This window comes from Primulina eburnea, chromosome 13 (assembly GCF_022965805.1).
Source record: "Primulina eburnea isolate SZY01 chromosome 13, ASM2296580v1, whole genome shotgun sequence".
In the NCBI taxonomy this organism is placed as follows: Eukaryota; Viridiplantae; Streptophyta; class Magnoliopsida; order Lamiales; family Gesneriaceae; genus Primulina; species Primulina eburnea.
The window spans coordinates 35,390,967-35,414,725 of record NC_133113.1 but is presented as its reverse complement, the minus strand read 5'-3'; the positions used below and the strand labels follow the sequence as shown (position 1 = coordinate 35,414,725).

At 34.0% G+C, this 23,759-nt stretch overlaps 2 protein-coding genes and 1 pseudogene across 6 annotated transcripts; 2 read left to right on the top strand and 1 right to left on the bottom strand.

Annotated features, from left to right (window-relative positions):
- Positions 1 to 296: 296 nt before the first annotated feature.
- Positions 297 to 11,068, top strand: LOC140808672 (DExH-box ATP-dependent RNA helicase DExH15 chloroplastic). Of its 5 annotated transcripts, none has more exons than XM_073165831.1 (17): positions 298 to 804; positions 1,407 to 1,582; positions 1,666 to 1,779; positions 2,099 to 2,207; positions 2,283 to 2,369; positions 2,855 to 2,973; positions 3,579 to 3,726; positions 3,814 to 4,413; positions 4,488 to 4,766; positions 4,883 to 5,089; positions 5,928 to 6,284; positions 6,507 to 6,743; positions 6,833 to 7,053; positions 7,242 to 7,341; positions 7,418 to 7,564; positions 10,315 to 10,420; positions 10,730 to 11,068. In XM_073165831.1, the coding sequence occupies exons 1-16, from the start codon at positions 337 to 339 to the stop codon at positions 10,411 to 10,413; spliced, it is 3,468 nt and encodes a 1,155-aa protein (XP_073021932.1). In that variant the 5' UTR covers positions 298 to 336; the 3' UTR covers positions 10,414 to 10,420; positions 10,730 to 11,068. The 5 variants fall into 5 exon arrangements, 4 of the variants coding, with proteins under 4 accessions (XP_073021932.1, XP_073021931.1, XP_073021930.1 ...); XM_073165830.1 differs by having other exon boundaries at positions 10,315 to 10,447; positions 10,870 to 11,068; XM_073165829.1 differs by having other exon boundaries at positions 10,315 to 10,447.
- Positions 11,069 to 16,032: 4,964 nt separating this feature from the next.
- LOC140808676 (hydroxyproline O-galactosyltransferase GALT6-like) lies at positions 16,033 to 19,804 on the top strand. The gene is made up of 7 exons (XM_073165836.1): positions 16,033 to 17,258; positions 17,754 to 17,986; positions 18,064 to 18,354; positions 18,451 to 18,579; positions 18,666 to 18,839; positions 19,162 to 19,269; positions 19,357 to 19,804. Exons 1-7 carry the CDS (start codon positions 16,415 to 16,417, stop codon positions 19,564 to 19,566), a joined length of 1,989 nt encoding a protein of 662 aa, XP_073021937.1. The 5' UTR covers positions 16,033 to 16,414; the 3' UTR covers positions 19,567 to 19,804.
- A 169-nt stretch (positions 19,805 to 19,973) lies between these two features.
- On the bottom strand, positions 19,974 to 21,769 carry LOC140810539 (HIPL1 protein-like; annotated as a pseudogene).
- Between the last annotated feature and the right edge of the window lie 1,990 nt (positions 21,770 to 23,759).

The following is a 23,759-nucleotide window of genomic DNA, read 5'->3' as shown; positions in this document are numbered from 1 at the left end:
TTGTTGATAATTTTTACAGGCGAGAAACCATTTTTCTAAAAGTTAAAACATAGGTTTTTGCGTCATTTTTAAAAAATTGAACTTTAATTATTTTTTCCATTATTGTACTCAATAATTAAACTAGTATTTTATGAAAAATGCTTAATTTTTTTTATATTAATAAGTTATTTTTAATCACATTATCTATTTTAAAAATAAAAAAGTAATTAAATAATAACAACAATAGAAAGATGGTCAAATTGAAAACTCGACAACTTTGGGGACTAGAATTGAAATATTTCATTATCTTGTTGCGGTAAAACGGGGACTAGGCACATAATCGATTTCACTCCCGCCATGACAGCATTTTCTCTCGCGCAATCGTCTTTCACTCTACAAAGCTACTCTTCTTTCCCTCTATTCAGACCATTTCCCCACTTCCAATTTCCAAAATCCTTTCGTGCTGCAGAAAATCTCCAGTTCAGAATTCGCTACAAATTTCCCAAGTCAATTTTCCCCAGTGAGTCCTCGTCTCAGCTCTCCGACGAAGATAATGAAGCAGAAACGGATGTGGATGATGACGAATATGACGTGGCGGCCGAGGAATACGAGGTTGTCTCTGGAGAATTTGGTGAATACGGTGAACAAGACGAATACGATGACGACGGCGTTACAGAGGATAGTGTTGGTAGGGGATCTAGGATTGAGGAGTTGAAGTGGCAGAGAGTCGAGAGGCTTCGGAGAGAAGTACGGGAGTACGGTGAGGAGATCATTGATGTCGAGGAGTTGTCCTCCATTTTCAGCTTCAGAATTGATAAATTTCAGGTTTTATCATACGATTTTACGAGCGGGTTCGTTTTTTATTCAAAAAAGCAACGCCCACGAATATCTAATTTTCAATTTCTTGCTACATTTTCAATTGTCAACTGGAAGATGAATCGCCTGGTGTTTTTGTTGATTTATTTGCAACGCACTTGTTCAAGTCTTTAACTGTAGTTATGGATATTTGAGGATGTACTATGTCCATGTCTCAACGAATGTTGTTATTGATAATATTAGGAGATTATCAAAGTAAGTGATGTTTTTCAAAGAAAATTTGAACCGTGTGATTTATATGTTTTTGGTTGAACCATAGATAGTGGGAAAATTTAAATTTTTTGTCAGTTCAGAGTGCTTAGTTTTGGTGAGGGTCCGACTATACATGAGGGAATATCTTTGGGTTATAAATTATATTGGTTGTTTCCTTTTCGAGTAGTGTTGTGCATGCAACAGAATTTTGCCGGCACGTGTTCATGAAAGTTAATTCATCATAAAGTACAATGATAGCACGAATAGGTAATCTTTGGAGTGTGCATCGAAGACATGACATGTCTTTGCTACGCTGTGCACATAAAGAAAGTGTGACGGCATGTACTCTATTTTTGCAGCGGTTGGCAATTCAAGCATTCTTGAGAGGTTCTTCAGTTGTAGTTTCTGCACCAACTAGTAGCGGAAAAACTTTGGTTGCTGAGTCCGCAGCTGTCGCAACCGTAGCCCGAGGAAGGAGACTATTTTATACTACTCCTCTCAAGGCTTTGTCAAATCAGAAATTTCGCGAGTTTCGGTAAGTGAAGTTGAGACTGTTTGATTTGTTTCTGCTAATTTTGGAACATTAAAGGGTTCCAATTCTGATATGTGATTTTACAGTGAGACATTTGGTGATAAAGATGTTGGCCTTCTTACTGGGGATTCTGCAGTTAACAAAGATGCTCAGGTTTTGATTATGACTACAGAGATTTTGCGCAACATGTTGTATCAAAGGTGCATCAGAGAGTTCGACTGTTTATTTACTTGGTCTGTTTTTAGATATTCTTCATATGATTATTCCAACGGAGAATAGGGCATGAAAGGCTCTATTGATATTTTGGCTGATAGAGTACCCCAACCTTCACATTTGTCAAGTATTTTGTTCCTTTGCTCACTTTTGATAATAAGTTTTTCATAGTACCTTTATAGCATAAATCTCATTGTCTTTATTTTCTGTCAGTGATCCAGGTCTTTTTCACTCACTTTGTTTGGTTTAAATAAAAACTGAGGATTTGCGTCTTTCTTTTTTTAATAGATAAATTTTCTCACGCAGTGTTGGACTGGCTTCCTCCGAAAGTGCACTTTCCAATGTGGATGTGATTGTTCTGGATGAAGTGCATTATTTGAGTGACATATCTCGGGGTACCGTTTGGGAAGAGATTGTGCGTAGTTTCTCCTGAAGAAGTTTGTAATATTACTGATTGAATATGTTGTTAATTGGTGCTATCTTCACACAGGTTATTTATTGCCCCAAAGACGTTCAACTTATCTGTCTGTCTGCAACAGTGGCAAATCCAAATGAGTTGGCTGGTTGGATTGGTCAGGTACTGCAGCTGCTGGTGTTTACTTTTCATTTCTTTGCTATATTACCAACAAATTTGTTTACTTCTTGGAGTTTATTATGACTGTCTTATTTCAAAACATTCAACTTCCTTCTTTTCTATTTCTGGTTGAACCGCTGTCAAAACTTGAAGGCAGCTTTCCGTATACTTGTAATTTCATCTGCAGATTTGAGTTTTTTCGTGTCCAGTGAACATCTAGCGTTTCTTTGTGTCGTATCAAGATGTGTGTTGAAGATAAGATGCAGCTAGTTATGAATTTTTTTTTTATCCGTAAATCAAAATTGTTTGACTCAAAGAGTTGAGTGTACAAGTACACTGGGTAAATTAAAACCGTGACGCTTTTTTGTGCTTGCATTGTAGCTACTAGGTAATAAATTATTAGCACGAGAATACTGGATTAATGGACATCTATATACTATAATTTATTCTTTATTTCATCCCATTTTATTTGTTGCTGCCGTCCCTAGATTCATGGAAAAACTGAGCTTGTAACCTCATCAAAGCGTCCAGTTCCATTGACTTGGCACTTTTCAACAAAGACAGAATTGTTACCGCTTCTTAATGAGAAAGGCACCGGGATGAATAGGTGATTGTATACTATCGCTCTCACTCTGTTTATTATGTGCTATTGCCGGCTTAAATAAAGCCTCTCCTTTTTTCGGAAGCTATCCAATTGAATGCACTCCATTGGCAATGCAGAAAATTCTAGCAAATCTCATTGCTCTCAACTGCTTGGGTGTATCATTAATTGCATGATCTTCGTCCACAGTATGTTTATAAAATATAGAAGTTTCAACAAAGTGTACCAAATCATTGGATGAATTAAATGCTGAAAACAGAAATTTGGAAGTTTTAAGCCGTACTTATCATAGTGATTACTTGAGTCTGGTTCATTCGTCGATTAGATATTTCTGAATCTGCAGCAGGAATAACGACCTTTATGTTTCAGGAATTCAAACCTAAATTAAATTTGTTGTCCTTTAGTCCCACTCCTTTTTTTTATGTTTACTGATGATTTTGGAGTAGCAATCTGGCCATGCGATGAGCTACATCAAAACTTTTGTGTTGGTTTGCAACATTTGGTTTCCTCTCTTTTTCTCTTAATGAAATAAGATGTTTCAACATGGTTGTGTAATTGGAATAATTCTGGAAGAAATCCAATGGCTTTCTGTGTCTTATGGTCTGAAACAGGATGCTTTCACTAAAAAATACACAGATCGATTCATCAGGGGATAATTCAGACAAGAATGAAAGTTCTAGAAGAAGGAAATCAAGAAGATATGATAATGATCTGCCTTCAAGTTCTAAGAATGACATGAATTCTATCCGCCGTTCACAAGTACTGACTAACCCTGTTTTTGTCCTTAATTAATACTTTATCTCCGTCACATCTCTTTTTTCCCCATTTTTTTTATTGTTATGGTAGGTCCCCCAGGTTATAGACACATTGTGGCATCTTAATGCAAGGAATATGCTTCCAGCGGTTTGGTTCATCTTTAGCAGAAAAGGATGTGATGTTGCTGTTCAGTATCTTGAAGAGTGCAAGCTATTGGATGAATGTGAGATGACTGAAGTAGAATTGGCTTTGAAGAGGTTCCGTCTTCAATATCCTGATGCTATGAGAGAATCAGCTGTGAAAGGTCTTCTGAGAGGTGTTGCAGCACATCATGCTGGTTGTCTTCCACTCTGGAAATCATTCATTGAAGAGTTGTTTCAAAGGGGACTTGTGAAGGTTGTTTTTGCCACGGAAACTCTTGCTGCTGGAATTAACATGCCTGCTAGGACAGCAGTTATTTCATCTCTGAGCAAAAGGACTGAAAGTGGACGCACTCTTTTAAGTTCGAATGAACTGCTGCAAATGGCAGGACGTGCTGGCCGTAGAGGCATTGATGAAAGGGGTCATGCTGTTCTCGTCCAGACTTCATATGAAGGGGCTGAAGAATGTTGCAAAGTTCTCTTTTCTGGACTTGAACCTCTTGTGTCGCAGTTTACAGCATCGTATGGGATGGTGCTCAATCTTCTTGCGGTATCATTTTAATCTTTGTGTACTTTGACCAAGTTATTTTGGTGATATGGAGTTCACGTATCAATGCTCTGCAGGGTGCTAAAGTTACTCAGAGATCGCCTGAACCTGGTGATGGGGATGTCTCACAATCTGGGCGGACATTGGAAGAAGCAAGGAAGTTGGTTGAGCAAAGTTTTGGAAATTATGTTGGAAGCAATGTCATGCTAACTGCAAAGGAGGAGCTCTCCAGAATACAAAATGAGATACAAATGCTGACTTCAGAAATTACAGATGAATCCATTGATAAGAAAAGCAGAAAACTACTGTCACCATCGACTTATAAGGAGATCGCCGATCTTCAGGAAGAATTACGGGTATTTCTGTTTCTTACAGTTCTTGAATACTTTTTTTGTCACTCCTGACCGTTGAAGACTATCATCTTGACTTTTCATTATTCTGGATGCACTAATCACAATTATTTCCTTCTTAGGAAGAAAAACGTCTCAGAACCGAATTACGGAAAAGGATGGAACTTGAGAGAATTTTTTCGTTGAAACCTTTACTTGAGGAACTTGGAATTGAACATTTACCTTTTATGTGCCTGCAACATACTGATTCTGACGGTCTTCAACATCTAATCCCCGCTGTGTACTTGGGGAAGGTTGATTCTTTAAACACTTCAAAAGTAAATAATATGGTAAGCTTGACTTTATGAACCCTTCTTCCTCCCTTGCAGTTGACTTTGGAAAATCATAGTCACATCTTCGCTAAATCACTTAGTGCCATCCATCTGTGTTCTCGCATAGCCCATGAGCCTTTCGTTATGATTCAATAATTGGCTCTACTATCTAACCGTGACATTTGAACTGGTGTACGGTTTAAAATATTAAATATTGGAGTTACATTGTTACGACTAGCTATAGTTTTTGGTAAAACGACAAACAATCGGTTCTACAATTGGTAAACTCAAGATCACGAGTTCGATTTTTATTGATCGTAAGGAATACAATTATTGGGAGGGAGATTGTTAGGATGAAATAATTGTCTATTCTAGTGAGCAATCGAAACGTGACTTTTGGACTGTTGTACAATTTAAAATGTTGAAGCGGCACTATTACCACTATCTATATTTGTTGATAAAGTGGCGGACGCTCGATCCTATACCTTTACACGTGATTATTGAAACATCTTTCTGAAGCACATTTGGTTTGTATCTGCTAGATTTTGCATTCTACTAATCATTCCTCCTTCATCTTACCACTTAGTCTCTGCTTGGTGGTGGCTTCTGTTGCCTTGAAGATGGTTTAAGGCTGATACAAGTCTCTCACCATATCAAAATATTTGCAAACATGTCATTCGGCACTGAATTGTCATGTTCTCTTCAGTGGCATGAAGCCCATATATCTGATTTTGACTTAAATGATTAAAGTGAAAGAATTCATCTATTTACAGCACATTCTAGTTCGATGTGTTACCGACCTTTTACATTCTTTATTAAGATCTCTGTTATAATTTGTTGCCTACCCTCCTTGCAGGTTCATGAGCATGATTCTTTTGCATTAAATAAAGATTTTTGTTTAGAAGAAACCAAATCTGAACATCAGATTGAACCCTCTTACCATGTGGCTCTCAGTTCAGATAATTCTTGGTACCTTTTCACAGAGAAGTGGATCAAAGCAGTCTATCGAAGTGGATTTCCTAATGTTGCCCTGGCTAAAGGCGACGCTTTGGCACGTGAAATAATGACGCTTCTGCTTGATAAGGAAGAGACGCAGTGGCAAAAGGTTGCAGAATCTGAGTTTGGTGGTCTTTGGAGCATGGAAGGTTCTCTTGAGACGTGGTCCTGGAGTTTGAATGTACCAGTACTGAGCAGTCTTTCTGAAGATGATCAGGTAATCCAGTATCTTAAAAAATTCACCTAACGAAGCATATTTTTGGGCCTCAAATGTGGCAGCATGCTATGCAATGAAACAACCTTTTCCGTCTGAACTATATTTTGAAATAGTTTCTCTGTCTGAAATTAACCGGTTTTGGGTACTAAAATTACTTGTTATGCATAGTTTCTGCTACAGTTTCAGTTGAACTAAATGTTTCATCTTTTCTTTTGTTTAAAGGTTGTAGTGTTCTCTGAAACATACCAAAACACTGTAGAACTCTATAAGGACCAAAGGAACAGAGTTTCGCGGCTGAAGAAAAAGATAGCACGTACGGAAGGCTTTAGAGACTACAAGAAGATTATAGATATAGCGAAGTTTACCCAAGAGAAGATACGACGCTTGAAGGCTAGGTCACGACGGTTGATCAGCCGCATAGAACAAATTGAGCCATCTGGTTGGAAAGAGTTTCTGCAGGTGATCAACGATACACTAAAAACTAACAGAATTTTCATCAATTTTTTTCCCTGAAAAATTGTGCTATTCCCTTTTCTGATGCCTTCCAGATAAGCAATATCATACATGAAATTCGGGCATTGGATGTCAACACCCATGTTATTTTTCCTCTTGGTGAAACTGCAGCCGCAATTCGTGGAGAAAATGAACTCTGGTTAGCAATGGTTCTGAGGAATAAAATTCTTCTTGACCTGAAACCTGCACAGCTTGCTGCTGTCTGCGGAAGTCTAGTATCAGAAGGGATAAAAGTTCGACCATGGAAAAATAACAGGTGTCTGTAGTTTCTCTCTTCTTTCTTCTGTAAGTGGAGCAGTGTTGCATGTTATTTTGATTATTTGATCAATGGTGAAGTGATGTTTTATCCTACCTGTCCATTTCATTTTAACTACTTGGCACTTGCTATTTGTCTATTTCACATCTGAGAATGGCACTTGATCATTTGTCGTTTCGATTCTTCAGCTACATATACGAAGCTTCGACTATTGTCATGAATGTAATAACTCTTCTGGATGAACAAAAGAGCTCACTACTACAACTCCAGGAAAAGCATGGGGTGAAGGTAATTTCACGGTATTTACTGGAATATGTGTTTTAATTCGTAGTTATATTTAACTTTACACGGCAACGTTTTACAGATCCTATGCTGCTTGGATAGCCAATTTTCAGGCATGGTTGAAGCTTGGGCTTCTGGCCTAACTTGGAAAGAAATTATGTTGGACTGTGCCATGGATGAAGGAGATTTAGCTCGTCTTTTAAGGAGAACAATTGACCTGTTAGCTCAGGTACACGTTCTCAGTATTATTTTATCACCATTGAGAATTCACTTCTCTGCATCTTTTTGGCTTACCTTTCTTGTTTCATTTATATTTCCCTTCACTTGTTTTAACGCAATTTCAAAATCCAAGTCCTGATAAACGAACTTATTCTCTAATCTTTTCTGGAATCTTGTGGGTACTAGCAAGAAGCACGTGCGATGCACGTAAATATTAATTATTTAATAAAAATTAAAATTTGATTTATTTTAAAAATAATTTGATTCAATTTTTTATTTATATTGATTTAGTCTTTTGTCATATTAGACGAATAAATTAATTAAGAACTTATATACTTTACTTTCAAAATTGTTTCTCAAATTGAAATTCAAGTCGTTAATTTTATGTTATATAATAAATTATAATTAGCATAATATATAGAATGAATTAAACTGAAACAAATTTTGAAAATATATATATCTAAGAACCACGTATAAGGTATAATAACCTAAAAATCAACCAGATTATGGATTTTATAAATGCATAAATCATAATTTATATAAGTGAAGCACACTAAGGACAAATAATTGTCAATTTAAAATATTTATGGCTAACTCGTCAAAATATTATCAAAACTAATGAAATAATAATAATTGATAATAAAATATAACCTATAATACTCAAAATTTACTTTTAAAATTTGTTTTCAATCATTTTTACACGGTTGAAAGATTTTCTCAAACGGTTATAAATATTAACCACGTGAAAAGTGTGAAAGACGGTTCAATATTTCTAATGATATTTTCAACCAGTTGACAATCTAAACAACAAGATATAGTTTGAAGAGTTAGTCTCATGTGAGACCGTCTCACGGATCTTAATCCGTGAGACGGGTCAACCCTACCCATATTCAAATAAAAAGTAATACTTTTTCATGGATGATCCAAATAAGGGATCCGTCTCACAAATACGACCCGTGAGACCATTTCATACAAGTTTTTGCCTAGTTTGAAATGTAAAAACTTGTTAATAGTAAAGACACGGGAATTTTATGGATGTAAAACACTCACACGTCACTTCTTCCTCTGTAAAAAAGATTCCACTAAAAGACTTTGTCTTATATATATATATATATATATAAATATATATATTTATAAGTGCGACTAAAATATTTAAACTTCTTATTATAGCTAACTATTTTAATTTTTCTATCAGATTCGTATTTTATGATATTATTAGTATATTAAAATTCATAATTATTGATATAAATTCTAATAAATAATTTTTTAAATTCTTTACTTTCAATTCTTAGTTAAAAAATAATAAAATATATTAGTATTAAATTTCATGTTATTATATTATTATATACTTATAATGTTATTGTACTATTGCATATATAATTATTTTTTTCTTATATCTTCATGTGATACTATAATTTATTACTTAATTAGAAACTACACTAAAATATAATTACAAAATTGCATTAAAATAATAAAATAACATGTAGAAAGAAAATTTAAAGGATAAAATATTTATAATTAGTATAAAGATGGATTATTTGAGAAAGTTAATTTAGGAATTGCATTTTATTCTTGAAGTGATATAAATTATTACAATCAATGTATATTGTAGTGATAATTCATTAGCAATTGTTAGACTATTAATTATATATGATGTGGAATAATTAGGCTACTAATTAATTATATATTAGGTGGAATAAATAAAAAAAATTGATATTTTCTTTTTACACTTACAACAATTAGAAATTTACAAATATATCTTTATTGAATTTTTGGATTTGTATTGATGGGGATGTATTTTTATCTTTTGACAATTGAAAAAATTGTCAATTATCTACACTTACGTAGGTTTATAGATAAAAAAAATATATTTTTATTATCAAACATATATTCATTTTTAATGCATAGATTTCCCATAAATTATGTAGAAAATTTCCATGCAATTAATCTAACAACACACAATTTAAGGGGATGGTAGAAAATTTACAATGAAAAACTTTGTTATTATTTTTACACTTTTATAAGTATAATAGTTAAATATATATTCTTTTAATATTTTTAATGATTTTTTAAAATTAAAAAAAGCTATTGTTTTAATATTTTTTCTAAGAATTGTGTATCAAGAAAATATTATTTCTCTAATGTATTTTTATTATAAAATATTTATTCAATTTTTATGTAACATTATTTTCAAAGATTCTTATGTTGCAATTTTTTATTAAAAAATAAAAACACTATTTTAATCCTTATTTATTTAATGATTGTGTAATTTTCATGCAATTAATCTAACAATACACAATTTATGAGAATAGTAGAAAATTTACAAGGAAAATTTTGTTATTCTTTTTGTACTTTTATAAGTATAATAGTTAAATATATATTCTTTTTAATATTTTTTGTAAGAATTATGTATGAAGAAAATATTATTTTTCTAATATATTTTTTGTTATCGAATATCGATTCAATTTTTATGTAATATTATTTTCAAAATTTCTTATTTTACAATTTTCTATTAAAAAAATAAAAACACTATGATCCTCATGTGTTTAATGAGTTCAAAAAAATAAATACCTCAATTAAATACATAATCAATACATTACAAATCCATTATCCCAAATTTGTCCCTAAATTTTATATATTTTTTCCACCAATGCCCATGCAATTAATACAAACAATGCATAGTTTTTGGACAATGTAGTAAAATCACAATCAAAAAATTTTGCCCATCATCCACATTTTTATAGATTATACTGAATGCAGGTACCCAAGTTACCAGATATCGACCCTCTGCTGCAAAGCAATGCAGTGAAAGCAGCAAGCGTGATGGATCGGCCTCCAATAAGTGAATTGGTCGGATAAGCTCCGGGTAAATGGTATGGCTTCAAGTCCTAAGGTAAGTTACAGGCATACAACTATATATGTCTAAATTTGAGCCACTGGCATAAAGAGAAATCAAATTTCTTATGAAACTAAATAAATAGGAATTCTATAATACTTCCATTTTTATCATGTGGGTAAGACTTAAGAGTTCATTTTCTGTTATCTGAAATAATGGGGAAGGGGAACATGTGGGCTGGAAAAATCCCAAGCATAAAGAAAAAAAAATGGTAAAGATGATCAAAGTTGCTCAAAACAATGTCCCCCTTATTTCTTTTTCCATTTTTATGTTATGCAGATCAAATTGCCCACGCTCATTCATGCTATCAAATATGGAGCCTCCTGTCCAATCGGTTTTAACTTTTACCAGTTTAATATCGGTCCGGTCCTTTTGACTAGTTCAATTCTATTTTTGATCGGTTTTGATCGATTTGACAGGTAAAACAGTTTTTGGATGATGTACAGATTGGACTATTGAACCCGTCGGTCCAATTCTAAAAATACTATATATATTTATGATAATCTTAATATTTTAATTTAGCCATTGGATGAAAAAAAATATGTACAATTATTTAATATTTCATTTTTCATATAAATGGTGTTAATGAAATAACCGAATATAATATTTCGTTTAGTACGACAATGTATTCACTTTCATTTATTCATGCCGAGAGGCTGCGTCATTTTTGCGAAGAAAACTATTTTTTTTAACATTGAAATGTTACTTGCATTTTAAAAAGTAAATTATATTTTTTTATTTAACTAGTTAAACAATTTTTTCTTTATATATGTATTTTTTAAGTTCTAAAACATAAAATATATCCTTTTAAAACGTATATACTTTATTATTTTTATTTTGGCAAAAAGTATATCTACTATAAATTTTTAAATTTAATTGAGCGATCACTCTTTTTGCTATTCAATTACATTGAATTATAGAATTTATTTCAAACTAATAAAACTTATCGAATATTACCGATATATCTATCTATTTTGCAAAAATTCAAACTCGTAATACAGTAAAACCTCTATACTGAAGAATGAAACCATGACAATCATGGTCGGCACTGCATTATGTGTTGCTAATCCATTTAGGTATAGTTTGGTACACATGATAGGATAAACATGTGATATATAATATAATGATAAGTTAATGATAAATAAGATGTAGGATATTATATTTAATGTTTGGTATGATTTTAATAAGAGTGATTAAATTTATATATTAGATTGTAATGACAAAATTAACCTTATCATAATAAATTTTTTAATTTCAAAGTTGTTGGTTGAGTTCATATTTTTTATCTGTTCATGTGCCGATAGTACTTGCATGATTTATTTATTTTTACCTAATTTTATATATTATATAATATGATAATTGAGCCATTGATTTTGTGAGTCAAGTCAAATATCAATTTTTAAGGTTAATCGAGTGATACTAATAATTTTATTGAGATTTATAAAAATTATTTATATAATTATCTCGAATTCATTTATATAATATCATATTATATAATATATATAAAAATAAATAAAATATTTATTTGATTTTAATTTCTACCTACTAGCATAGATTTATAAAAAAATCATTTATAAATTGAGGGTAATTAAGTCATTTGTAGTGTATTTTATCATTAAATTAAAATTATCACATCTTCTATTAGAGATATTTTATCCTTCTAAAAAATTATTTATCAAAGGCCCATGATATTATCATGAGCTTTTTAAAAAGGTACCAAACATGAGATAAGAATGATTATTTATCAATCTCTCTCTTATCCCATATACCAAACTATGCCTTAAGAGATTATTAATCTTAACAAAATTACCCTGTTCTTCAGCAGATGATCTTATACATCGTTCAATGTTCATGTTTGCTTCTTGTCTGAGATCTTCTGTATTAAATCAGCCCAAGATTTAGAAGTTTATTGTTTTCGTTAAAAATAGAGAACCGGGTTCTGTTTGCTTTTTGTCACAGATCTTCCGTATTAACTCATCTTCATTTTGACTAAGATCAAGTAATGTTGTTAAATCATACACAATTGAGACATTATCCCAATATTTAAAAATTTACTTTTCATATTTGAAACAAAATCATTCATAACAGAATCATTACGATATTCAATAAATTTATAAAACAACAAAATCTTCTTTTTCAACTATTATAAAAGGTTGAAAAAATTTAGTAACAAATTTACGATGACTTTTCGAGAAGTTTCTTTTGTGATTATGAAAGATTTACCACTTGAAGGGATAATTTGTTGTTGGGTAGGTTCCTTATCGAATAGTTGTAGCGAATCAGGGTCAAGTTTATGTACCTTGACTAAATATTTTTTCAACGCCAGAACCACCACCCGTTTTGTAAGAATATATGGTTTTGCAAATTTTATATATGATAAAAGAGTTGTTCGTAACTTATTGTTCAATGTCGAAATGATTCCAAACTTTCCTTCTCTTTGTTCGACATGTCGTCGTGTTCGTTGTCATTGTGTTGTTTGTTCGGGTGGACGATGATGTCTCTGCATCTTTGTGGAGTGTTCCATGGCTTATTTATCTTCGTGATTATGTTTGACTTCATCAAAATCGAAAATATAGCCAAAATGTTCATCAAAATTGGAAATGTATTTACGTCAACTACCATCACATCTTGAAAGATAATGCTATTGAAATTAGAATTATTTATATGAATAAATTGCTAGATAGTAATAAAATAATAATAAATAGAATGTTGAGTATATATAAAATTATAACACAATTATTGAATATATTTTGAGAAATAATAGTAAAGAGAGAAATTGATTGTATAGAAATGTAGAGTTAATAGAAAATTGATATGTGAAATATAATTTATAGTAAAATAGTGAGGCTAAAAAATATATATTCCAAATTGCAAATTATCAATGTGGCAACGTCGAATGAATATCACAATAGCCCTTTACCAAGACATTTAATTTTTTAAGTATTTTTTAATGATTGGGTTCCGGGTCGGGTTCGTTAACAGACCGGATCCGACCCGGAACCGGTTAAGAACAAACTGAATCTGTCCAAACCAATAAACAATGAATTGAACATATTTTCGGGTCCGATTAAGTTATATCGGACCGAAATTGATCCGAACCGATGAGTTAAACATTTTTAGTTTTACTTCCAAAATAAGCATCTTCAAAAAAGGATATTAGAAGTAAATATCCACAATTAGTTCGCATGGGGAGCATTTCCTCCATTCCTCTATTAAAATGGCTCGCGCTTGATCCCACAGGGCCTTGACCTCCTGCTCCGATAGCGGGCTTGCACGCATCCAAATCCCCACGGTCATGACCCGGCATTTTCGGAGAGAAAGAACCCAAACTCTACTCTCCGGCCTGTTTGAATTCAAAATAAGAATTAATTATCTGGAATATGAAATCAATAGACCAACCAGATCACCATAGATCTTGATTCGATGACTCCATTCCTGCTTGCCCTAAATCTAGGCATGACACACAAAAAAGAGTGTGGATGAGAAGACTGCAGAAACAAACTGTGAGATATGAATGTCCATGCAGCATGTGTTGACCTACGTACGATTATTATTATTATTATTATTATTATTATTATTATTATTATTATTATTATTATTATTATTATTATTATTATTATTATTATTATTATTATTATTATTGATCCAATTGATTATTAAATAATAAAATTACAAGTAAAATCATTATAAACAGAAGTTGCTAAATAAAGGGATACACAAAGAGAGGTGGATGACAAAATATGGACAAATGGATGATCCATCTCAAAAAATTTCCAACAAACACATCCCTTTCATTTACCCTTCGCATCAAATCATGATCTTCTTCCATCCTAATTAATTTATCAATCAAAATCTAAAAGAATAGCCTTTTCCCCTCAATGGCTGACTACAACCATCCTCCTCCACGCCCCATAGGGACGACACAAGGATACAACAGGCTGACGACGTTGGAGGTAGAAGACCCTGCAGGAACCCGAGACGATCCATTCGACTTCATGTCTGAAATTCGTCAACATTACTTTGATCTACACCAAGTATTAGGTTCTACATGTCAAAATATCGATTGGGACCGTATTTTCGTGTCGGCTTTCATCTCCATTTCTGTACTACTCCTTGTCATCGCCTTCTTCCCTTATATGAACACTCAACTCCGATTAGACGATAGGTTTGATCATGAATTTTCTCTAGATTCATTGACGATTTCGGAGTTCCAGGTGTCGGCTTCACAAGTGACGGGGAAATGTGATGTTGCGTTCAACATAACAAACAATGGCGAGAGAAGTATTTATCATGAAAACTCAGTGCTTTCTATATTCCTCGATCATGAGTTATTATGGGTTACGAGAACAGGAGACTTCTTTCTCGAGATTGGGAGTAATATTATGTTCAATGTGAGCATAAACAGGACGACGGTATCGGTCCCTGCCTCGTTCGTTCCAACAGCGCTTCTGGAATCCCAAAAACTTCATAAGCCATTGAATTTTAAACTCAAGTATGATGGAATATTGCGCGAGGGTTTGGCCGCGTGGTATGAAGAAAGATCGCATGTATACGTGGTTTGTGGTTGGGTTGAGATGCAATTCCTGGATGAAACTACTCTCAAGGGCGGGCCGGGAAATTGCACTACTGAGAGTCCTTGATCGAAAAACATGGATTAATAATCAATTCTTGGATGGATCCCATGCACTACACGACATTATTGATTTTTTTATTTTTTTTTTTGGTTAAGAAATTTGTTGCAATTAACGTTCTTGGCATTCAATGCCGGATGAAGTATATCGTTGAATTGCATTTGTATGCTTGCAACATGCATGCTGAATGGGACCGGGGCAGCTCATTAGAGATGCATACCAAATTTAGCATTCTCCGCCATATTTTGCAATCTATAGATTAATTAAGTTTTCTTTTTCCAAGACGCATTTATGTATTTGTTTTTGTGCGTGAGTCTCCCGTTCTCCATTGAATAGGTTGGACGAGATTGATTGCTGTGCACACTTTTCATGCATAATGCATTCTCTCTCTTTCCAATATTCTGCATGCATGTGTCTTGTAGTGGAAGATGTTATGATGATTTATTAGCGCATATATGAATATTTTGTTTTAGGATTTAAGATTCCATATGATACCTCGACAAATTGCCAAAAAAAAATGGGTGCATGCGAGGAAGCTAGGGATTGGACCGTAGTTTTCATCTCTGCCCCCCCTACTATTCCATGGTTCTTCTTTTGGTGTGTTGAAGCTTGGCCGGTGAAATATAACATTTTATTTTTAGCTATAAACTTAATAATGCACATCTCAAAGTTAAGTTTGAAACTGTTGTTAGAATTGAGATTGAATGCCTAAACTCAAAGAGGGCTAGTTTAATCCTGTGCATGTCTTATTGCCGATGAAATCTCTTGCTCGGCTGGAGAAAATGCTAGCTTGTTACATGAGTTATCAGGCTATTGCGGTTGAATCGTATAATTGTTTAATCAATGAATTTACTATGTTCAATCAAAAAGTGGTCTTTTTCATTTTTGAGAAACACATTTTCTCATCTTTCTATACTTTTACCTTAAATAGAAATTGATTTGAGCATCCCCAAACATAAATAAATTTTTAATGCACACGCTGTCGTCTTGTCGTTTCAAGAACTGCTTCTAACCGCTTCCCCAATCTGATATGTTGCCCCTCCAAAAAAGTTTTCGTCTTTAATGCCATCTCACAATCACTCATCAATTTCCACTCTCTAAATCGATGCACATAGGCTCTCTGTCTCCTTTCATATCTTGTGTATATCCTTGATCTTGGTACTGTTGCGAGCTCGGTTTCGATATTTTCTTTTGAACGATTAATATCTGGAAAAGAAGCCCTCGATCTGCTTTTCGTTGTCGCGTTCTTCTTAGAAAGTGAAGACCCACACAAAATTTTGGCTTGGAAGCCAGCTTTTGATTGTTTTGATTTTTTTTCCTTGTTCCTTTTGAAATGGGTACCGTTAAGCGAGCAAAGTTCGACTCGCTCATCACCCTAAGTCGTCTCCGGCCGATTCAAGTCATGATGGGTTTGCTGGCTATGTATCTAATCCTGGTTAGCTTTGAGATTCCTATGGTTTTAAAAACTGGGTTGGGATTAGAATCCCCAGAGGGAGAGCCCTCTGTAACCTTCGTCTCCAATCCTATCTCCCGAACCCAAAATGATAATCAGTTTTCAAGACAAGATACGGAAAGTCGAGTTTTTTTAATGCCGGAGCGCAAAATGGGCGAGTTTAGGAAGATTTCAGGCCTTATTTTCGATGATAATGTGTATGATGGTATTACTAAAGATGAATTCTCGCAGTTGCATAGAGTAGCTAGGGACGCGTTTGTGTTGGGAAAGAAAGTTTTGAAGGATTTGGAATCTGGAAAGTTCTCGTCAGAGGCAGAGAACCCCGCGCTAAAGCAAGATGCGGAGCCTTGCCCGAATTCGGCATTGTTGTCTGGTGATAATTTTGTGAAGAAAGCGAAATTGATGGTGATACCTTGTGGGTTGTCGTTGGGATCCCATGTTACGGTGGTGGGGAAACCTCTGTGGGCTCAAATGGTTAACGATTCCAAGATTGCAATGGTGACGGAGAGTAGAGAGAGCACGATGGTATCACAGTTTGTCATGGAGTTGCAGGGATTGAGCGCTGTGGATGGTGAGGATCCACCAAGGATATTGCATTTTAATCCGAGGCTTAAGGGAGACTGGAGCAGGCATCCGGTGATAGAGCAGAACACATGCTATAGAATGCAGTGGGGTTCTGCTCAACGGTGTGAAGGGTGGAAGTCCAGGGCTGATGAGGAAACTGGTGAGGGAATATTTAATATGGCTTCATTTTCTATAGAAATGCATGTAACCAAATTCAGGTGTTTATATATTTCTTATTAGCGAATTGTTGATTTTGTTTTGGATTCTTTTTTTTCTTTTCTTTTTGGATAGCTGTTGATACTATTGGATTAGGATATTCATTTCTTGATTCTGTCTAGAATCTGTGTTTAGGACCGAAGGTATACATATGGGATGATTTTGAATTATTTATCAGTAAGAATTTATAATGACATTCCATCAAATGCTATAAGAGTACAGGTCGTGGTTAGTCCATGGTAAGTTGAATGTGATTTGGCAATCTAGAGGTAATTCGCGCACTACATTAGGTGGTTCGCATTTGTGCGCGTGCGTGTGGGATTATCATTATTGTTTTTCTTTGTGGTTGGTTATTGAGAAGTTTAAACCTGCCTTCATAACTGTTTATAATCACGTGGTGCATAATTTGTGCATCAGTTGACATGTAGACTGTATATAGTTGATGGACAGGTAAAATGCGAAAAATGGATTCGTGATGATGACAGTGGATCTGAAGAATCAAAAGCCTCGTGGTGGTTGAACAGGCTGATTGGGAGGACAAAGAAGGTTACGGTTGATTGGCCCTTTCCTTTTGCTGAGAACAAGTTGTTTGTCCTTACGCTCAGTGCCGGGCTTGAAGGCTTTCATATAAATGTAGATGGAAGACATATTTCATCCTTTTCATATCGGCCTGTAAGAAGTTTTGCAGTGATTATTTATTGTATCAAGAAGTTGTGCTAGGCAGCTGAAACGTCGATCGATTTTGACAGGGTTTTACTCTCGAGGATGCCACAGGCCTCTTTTTGAGTGGGGATGTTGATGTCCATACCGTATTTGCAGCTTCTTTGCCCACTTCACATCCAAATACTGCTCCACAGAGATATCTCGAGCTATCCAAGAAATGGAGAGCCCCGGGACTTCCAGCTCAACCAGTGGATTTCTTTATCGGTATCCTCTCTGCCGGTAATCATTTTGCAGAACGGATGGCAGTCAGAAAATCATGGATGCAGCATAAATCGGTCAAATCTTCGAATGTCCTGGCTCGATTTTTTGTAGCAATGGTAAGTCCAGTATAAATAGGAATATCAGTTGAGACTCCATCACATACAAATGCCACATGTTTGATGTCTATATTTCTTGAATTCACATCTTGGTAGCATGCTAGAAAGGAAGTGAATGTGGAGCTCATGAAAGAGGCGGAGTTCTTCGGCGACATTGTCATCGTGTCTTACATGGATAATTATGATCTTGTTGTACTAAAGACTGTTGCAATTTGTGAGTATGGGGTGAGTCACCTTAGCGATATTCAAGATTTCATCCCTTTGCTTTCTCTTATATTCCCTTTAGTATTCATGTATCTTTTCTGTCGTAGGTTCGCACAGTGGCTGCTAAGTACATCATGAAATGTGATGATGATACATTTGTAAGGATAGATTCTGTGATGATGGAAATGAGAAAAATTCAACCCTTTAAAAGTTTCTATATTGGAAATATTAACTACTATCACAAGCCTCTTCGACATGGTAAATGGGCTGTAACATATGAGGTATGATTTTGTATTTTCTTTCCTGTTATATTTCTTCGGAATGTCTGCTTGATTTTCGAATCTTGTAGATTTTCTAGTAATCATTATAAAATGATTATGTCGGAGCACTTAATTTTGAATATGCATCTTGCAAAAGTTCTGAAACTTCGCCTCATATCTATTTGGGACAAGGGGGAATGAGAAAACAAGAAGAAAAAAAAGAGAACAATGAAATTGCATGACATAAATGTTTTTTGCCCTTAAGAATTGATTTTTTTCCTTTATTGAAAACATATTATGCTGTCTTTATGGTCACTCGTATCATCTTCTTGGGGACCTTCAGGAATGGCCAGAAGAATTCTATCCACCATATGCGAATGGACCTGGTTATATCGTGTCATCTGACATAGCACATTATGTCATTACCGAGTTTGAGTTGCATAAACTAAGAGTGAGTCATTCCGCCTAGGTATGTTGTTTTTGCTGGTGAAAACAAGCCCTTGTTTGATTATTTTTTTCTTTTAAAACCATGAAGCAGTTATTCAAGATGGAAGATGTTAGCATGGGAATGTGGGTAGAGCAGTTTAATCACTCGAAACCCGTGAAATATGTGCATAGCTTAAAGTTCTGTCAGTTTGGATGCATTGAAGATTATCATACCGCACATTATCAATCTCCGAAACAGATGACTTGCCTATGGGAAAAATTGCAAATTCAAGGAAAACCCTTATGCTGCAACATGAGATGACAGTATAAAAAGATTCAACATTTGAATCACCCACTGGAGATATTTTTTGGTAGCTTGTAAATTGTTTGAGCTAGCTGGTATGATTCTCTGGGGCATTTCTGGTTTACTTCTATTTTCTTTCATTCACGTCTTGTTCCAGTTTCTTTGGAGCCCCAAATTTTTGTAGTTCTAATGGTTCACAAATGCTAAAAATCGTCTTCCTCATAATACTGTGTAGAAACAAATCTCAGTTTCTCCATAGCGTTTGAATTTATAATGTTCGTAGATTATAGTTTACGGATTAACATTGTTTTCTTGTGTAACAAAATCCTCTTTTACCTAGCCTTCACTTGAAGCTGGTGGTCAAGGGGCCAAATAATTTTTGACAATCAAAGTTCAAATGTCTCATGGGCGAGTTGAAATATAGCTTACCGCAAGTTTAATATCTGTGCATAATTTGTAGTCTGTGGATTATTGTATTTGCTTAATCAGCAAACCAGAACACTCTTGTATTCTAGATACTGTAGTTTCAGCTTCATAAAATTGAAGAAATAATCACTTATGTTTATGTGAGGGGTCTATCTGACCATTTGAGTTGCCCAAATGTGTCTTGCATACAGATCTCCATACAGGTAACTATAAAATAGAGGATTTTAGATGTTGCTACAACTAAATAAAGTGAGATGGTGAGAAAAAATAAAAGCGGCGCCTTGTGTTTTACCTTCCATAAGTGCATGGATCGGTCTTGGCTCGATAGAAGTATCCACCAGATATAGCTGCTGAACTAAGCTTGTTTATGTCGGAGTGGCTGTATCCCGCTACAGGGAAGATGGGATCTATGGAATCTGCAGATGTGTTTCCTCCTGGAGTTTTTTGAGGTTGGAAGAGAAGAGGACCTTCATAAGTTCGCCACCCGTAGTTTCCACCCTTGGAGATGATGTTTACCTCTTCATACTGATCCTGGAAGATTCGAGATTGAGAATTGGATGCAAAAATTTTCATGAAAATTTCTGCTTTGAATCAGTAACTGGAATGCAAATGCAGAAGAAGATAAAAATCTTAGAAGTAAAGCTTGAAATGATGGTGTATAAACCTGTCCAATGTCTGCACAAAGGAAGTAAGAAGGCCTTTCTGAATCAAAGCTGCAACGCCATGGATTCCTGAGACCGTAGGCCCAGATTTCTGGTGCCATTTCTGTATCTTCGGAAGAAGGTTATCTTGTGGGACATAATATTTTCCCCGCAAGTTGAGCTTTACTATCTCCTCTTCACCTGAAAATGGTTGAAATCAGTAATCATAGAAGACGATTGTGCATAAACAGATGCTGCAAAGTATGAATAGAATGGGTTTTTCTATTGTCAAGACTCAATAGGTATGGTGTCTATATCAACTCTAATGATTTTTCCAAGTACAGATTTCTTATTCTGTGCGAAATTATAGGGATCGCCTTTGCTTCCCCGTCTCCCATCATTATGTAGAGGTATCCATCTGCTGGACCAAAAAGAATTTGGCCACCGTGATTTGATGTGAAAGGCTACCCGATTGTAAATACTCTTCTTACTTCTTGTGGTATTGCCTTTTCCGCCCGAACTCAAGTAAGCTTCATTTGATAAAAGCTCTTCTGATGGATTACAATGAGACCATAAGTTCTAGATAAGGGCACAAATACAAAATATTGGCCTTTTAGGTAGGAGAGACGCTCCCGATGCTTTGATTATTGGTGAAAATGAAACTACTGATGTTAGACCATATGAGTATCTAAGCCAAAAAACTAATCTATAAGGTGGAATAACCCCGCAAATTTAAATCATCTCAATATTTGTTGTGGAGCTGATGTGAGGACGTAATAACTAAAGCGCAAATAACACACCCACCATTGATGGACTTGAAGTAGTTAAACTGGCAGAGTACTCAGCAGTCAGCAACAACTTCGTGATACTTGCAGTGAGACCCTGTTTCGATGGAATCCAACTGCGAAGGGTCACGATGATATAAGATCCATCGCTGACTTTCTCAAGGCAGATGCGTTTTGGTTCAAGAGCCTTTGCATTTTCGTTTAGGGTAACAGGTTTGCCATTAAAGCAGAAAGAGTACCAGTAGAGGCACCTCCGAGGGTATTGCAGAACTCGGTTTTTGACGACCAGAAGTCCGTTATTTTCGAAACGGTGGTGTTTTGGGGGCACTTCAACCTTAGTAATTGCAATGCAGGAGCAAATGGACCAAATTAGTACATTTTAGGTGAAATTTAGGGAAAAGGGACTCAATCCTATTCTATTTAAAAAAAAGATTGACAACTCAATTTACAAAAATATCCTTCTGTTTAAGTGTAAATTAACTATTAACTTAAATTTTTAATATTAAATTCATTTAATCAACTTTAAATTAAATTTTTCTTCCGCAAAAAAAAATGTCGACCGAAGCGTGTCTGAACTTTACGTAGGTCGACCAAAACTTGGTCGATTTGGTCGACATTATGGTTTGGTCGACCCCAAAATAAATGGTCGACCAAAATTAGCGACGGTTGTCCAATCTAAGCCGTCGCTTTTTGATATTTGCGACGGTTTTCTAAGCCGTCGCTTTTTGATATTTGCGACGGTTAAAAACCGTCGCTATCCGTCGCAAAACTTCATATTGCGACGGTTTAATATTAACCGTCGCTATTAGCGACGGTTATGAGCTAATCGCAAATAGATTGTGTAGACCACTCCCCACAATATTTTGGGTCAAAGGATTTTTATCTTCGAAACCTGTTGGAAGGGGCAGTGCAAGAGAACTTGATTTTGGGTCGATCAAGGTTGCTTTTGGGTCGACTCTTTTTCTGACACATGAATCCATTGATTTGACAAATATGACCGATAATTACTTAATTTTGACGGATAATTACACAATTTTGACCAATGTTGCATGTTTTTAACATATGAATCACATAATTTCACAAGTATGTTCCATAATGTTACATGTTATGACATATAAGTCACAATTTCACAATTATGTTATATGTTTTGACATATGAATCATAATTTCACAATTATGTTATATATTTTGACATATGAATCAGAATTTTACAACTATGTTACATGTTTTAAAATATGAATCATAATGTCACAATTATGTTATATGTTTTAACATAATTTCACAATTATGTTATATGTTTTTTAACATATAAATCACAATTTCAAAATTACGTTACATGTTTTAATATATAAATCATAATTTCACAATTAAGTTATATGTTTTTTAACATAAAAATCATAATTACACAATTTTGACCAATGTTGCTCGACAATCGTAGATGTTTAATCCATTAATTGATTAATATATGAATCACATAATTTCACATGTATGTTTTATAATGTTACATGTTTTGACATATAAATCACAATTTCACAAGTATGTTACATATTTTAACATATGAATCACAATTATGTTACATGTTTGAATATATAAATCACAATTACATAATCACATGTATAGTATATTCTATAATGTTATGTGTTTTAACTTATTATGTTACATGTTTTGACATATAAATCACAATTTCACAACTATGTTACATGTTTTAACATATGAATCACAATTTCAATTGAATTACATGTTTTAATATAAAAATCACAATTATATGTTATCGCAATTTCAATTGAATAAATGTTTTAACATAAAAATCACAATTACATGTTTTAACATATGAATCATAATTCTGTTACATGTTTGAATATATAAATCACAATTACATAATCACAAGTATAGTATGTTATATAATGTTATATGTTTAACTTATTATGTTACATTTTTTGACATATAAATCATAATTTTACAACTATGTTACATGTTTTAACATATAAATCACAATTTCAATTGAATTAAATGTTTTAACATAAAAATCACAATTCTATGTTATCACAATTTCAATTGAATTACATGTTTTAACATAAAAATCACAATTACATGTTTTAACATATGAATCACAATTGTGTTACATGTTTGAATATATAAATCATAATTTAATAATCACAAGTATAGTATGTTCTATAATTTTATATGTTTTGACTTATTATGTAACATGTTTTGACATATAAATCACAATTTCACAACGATGTTACATGTTTTAACATATGAATCACAATTTCAATTGAATTACATGTTTTAATATAAAAATCACAATTATATGTTATCACAATTTCAATTGAATTACATGTTTTAACATAATAATCACA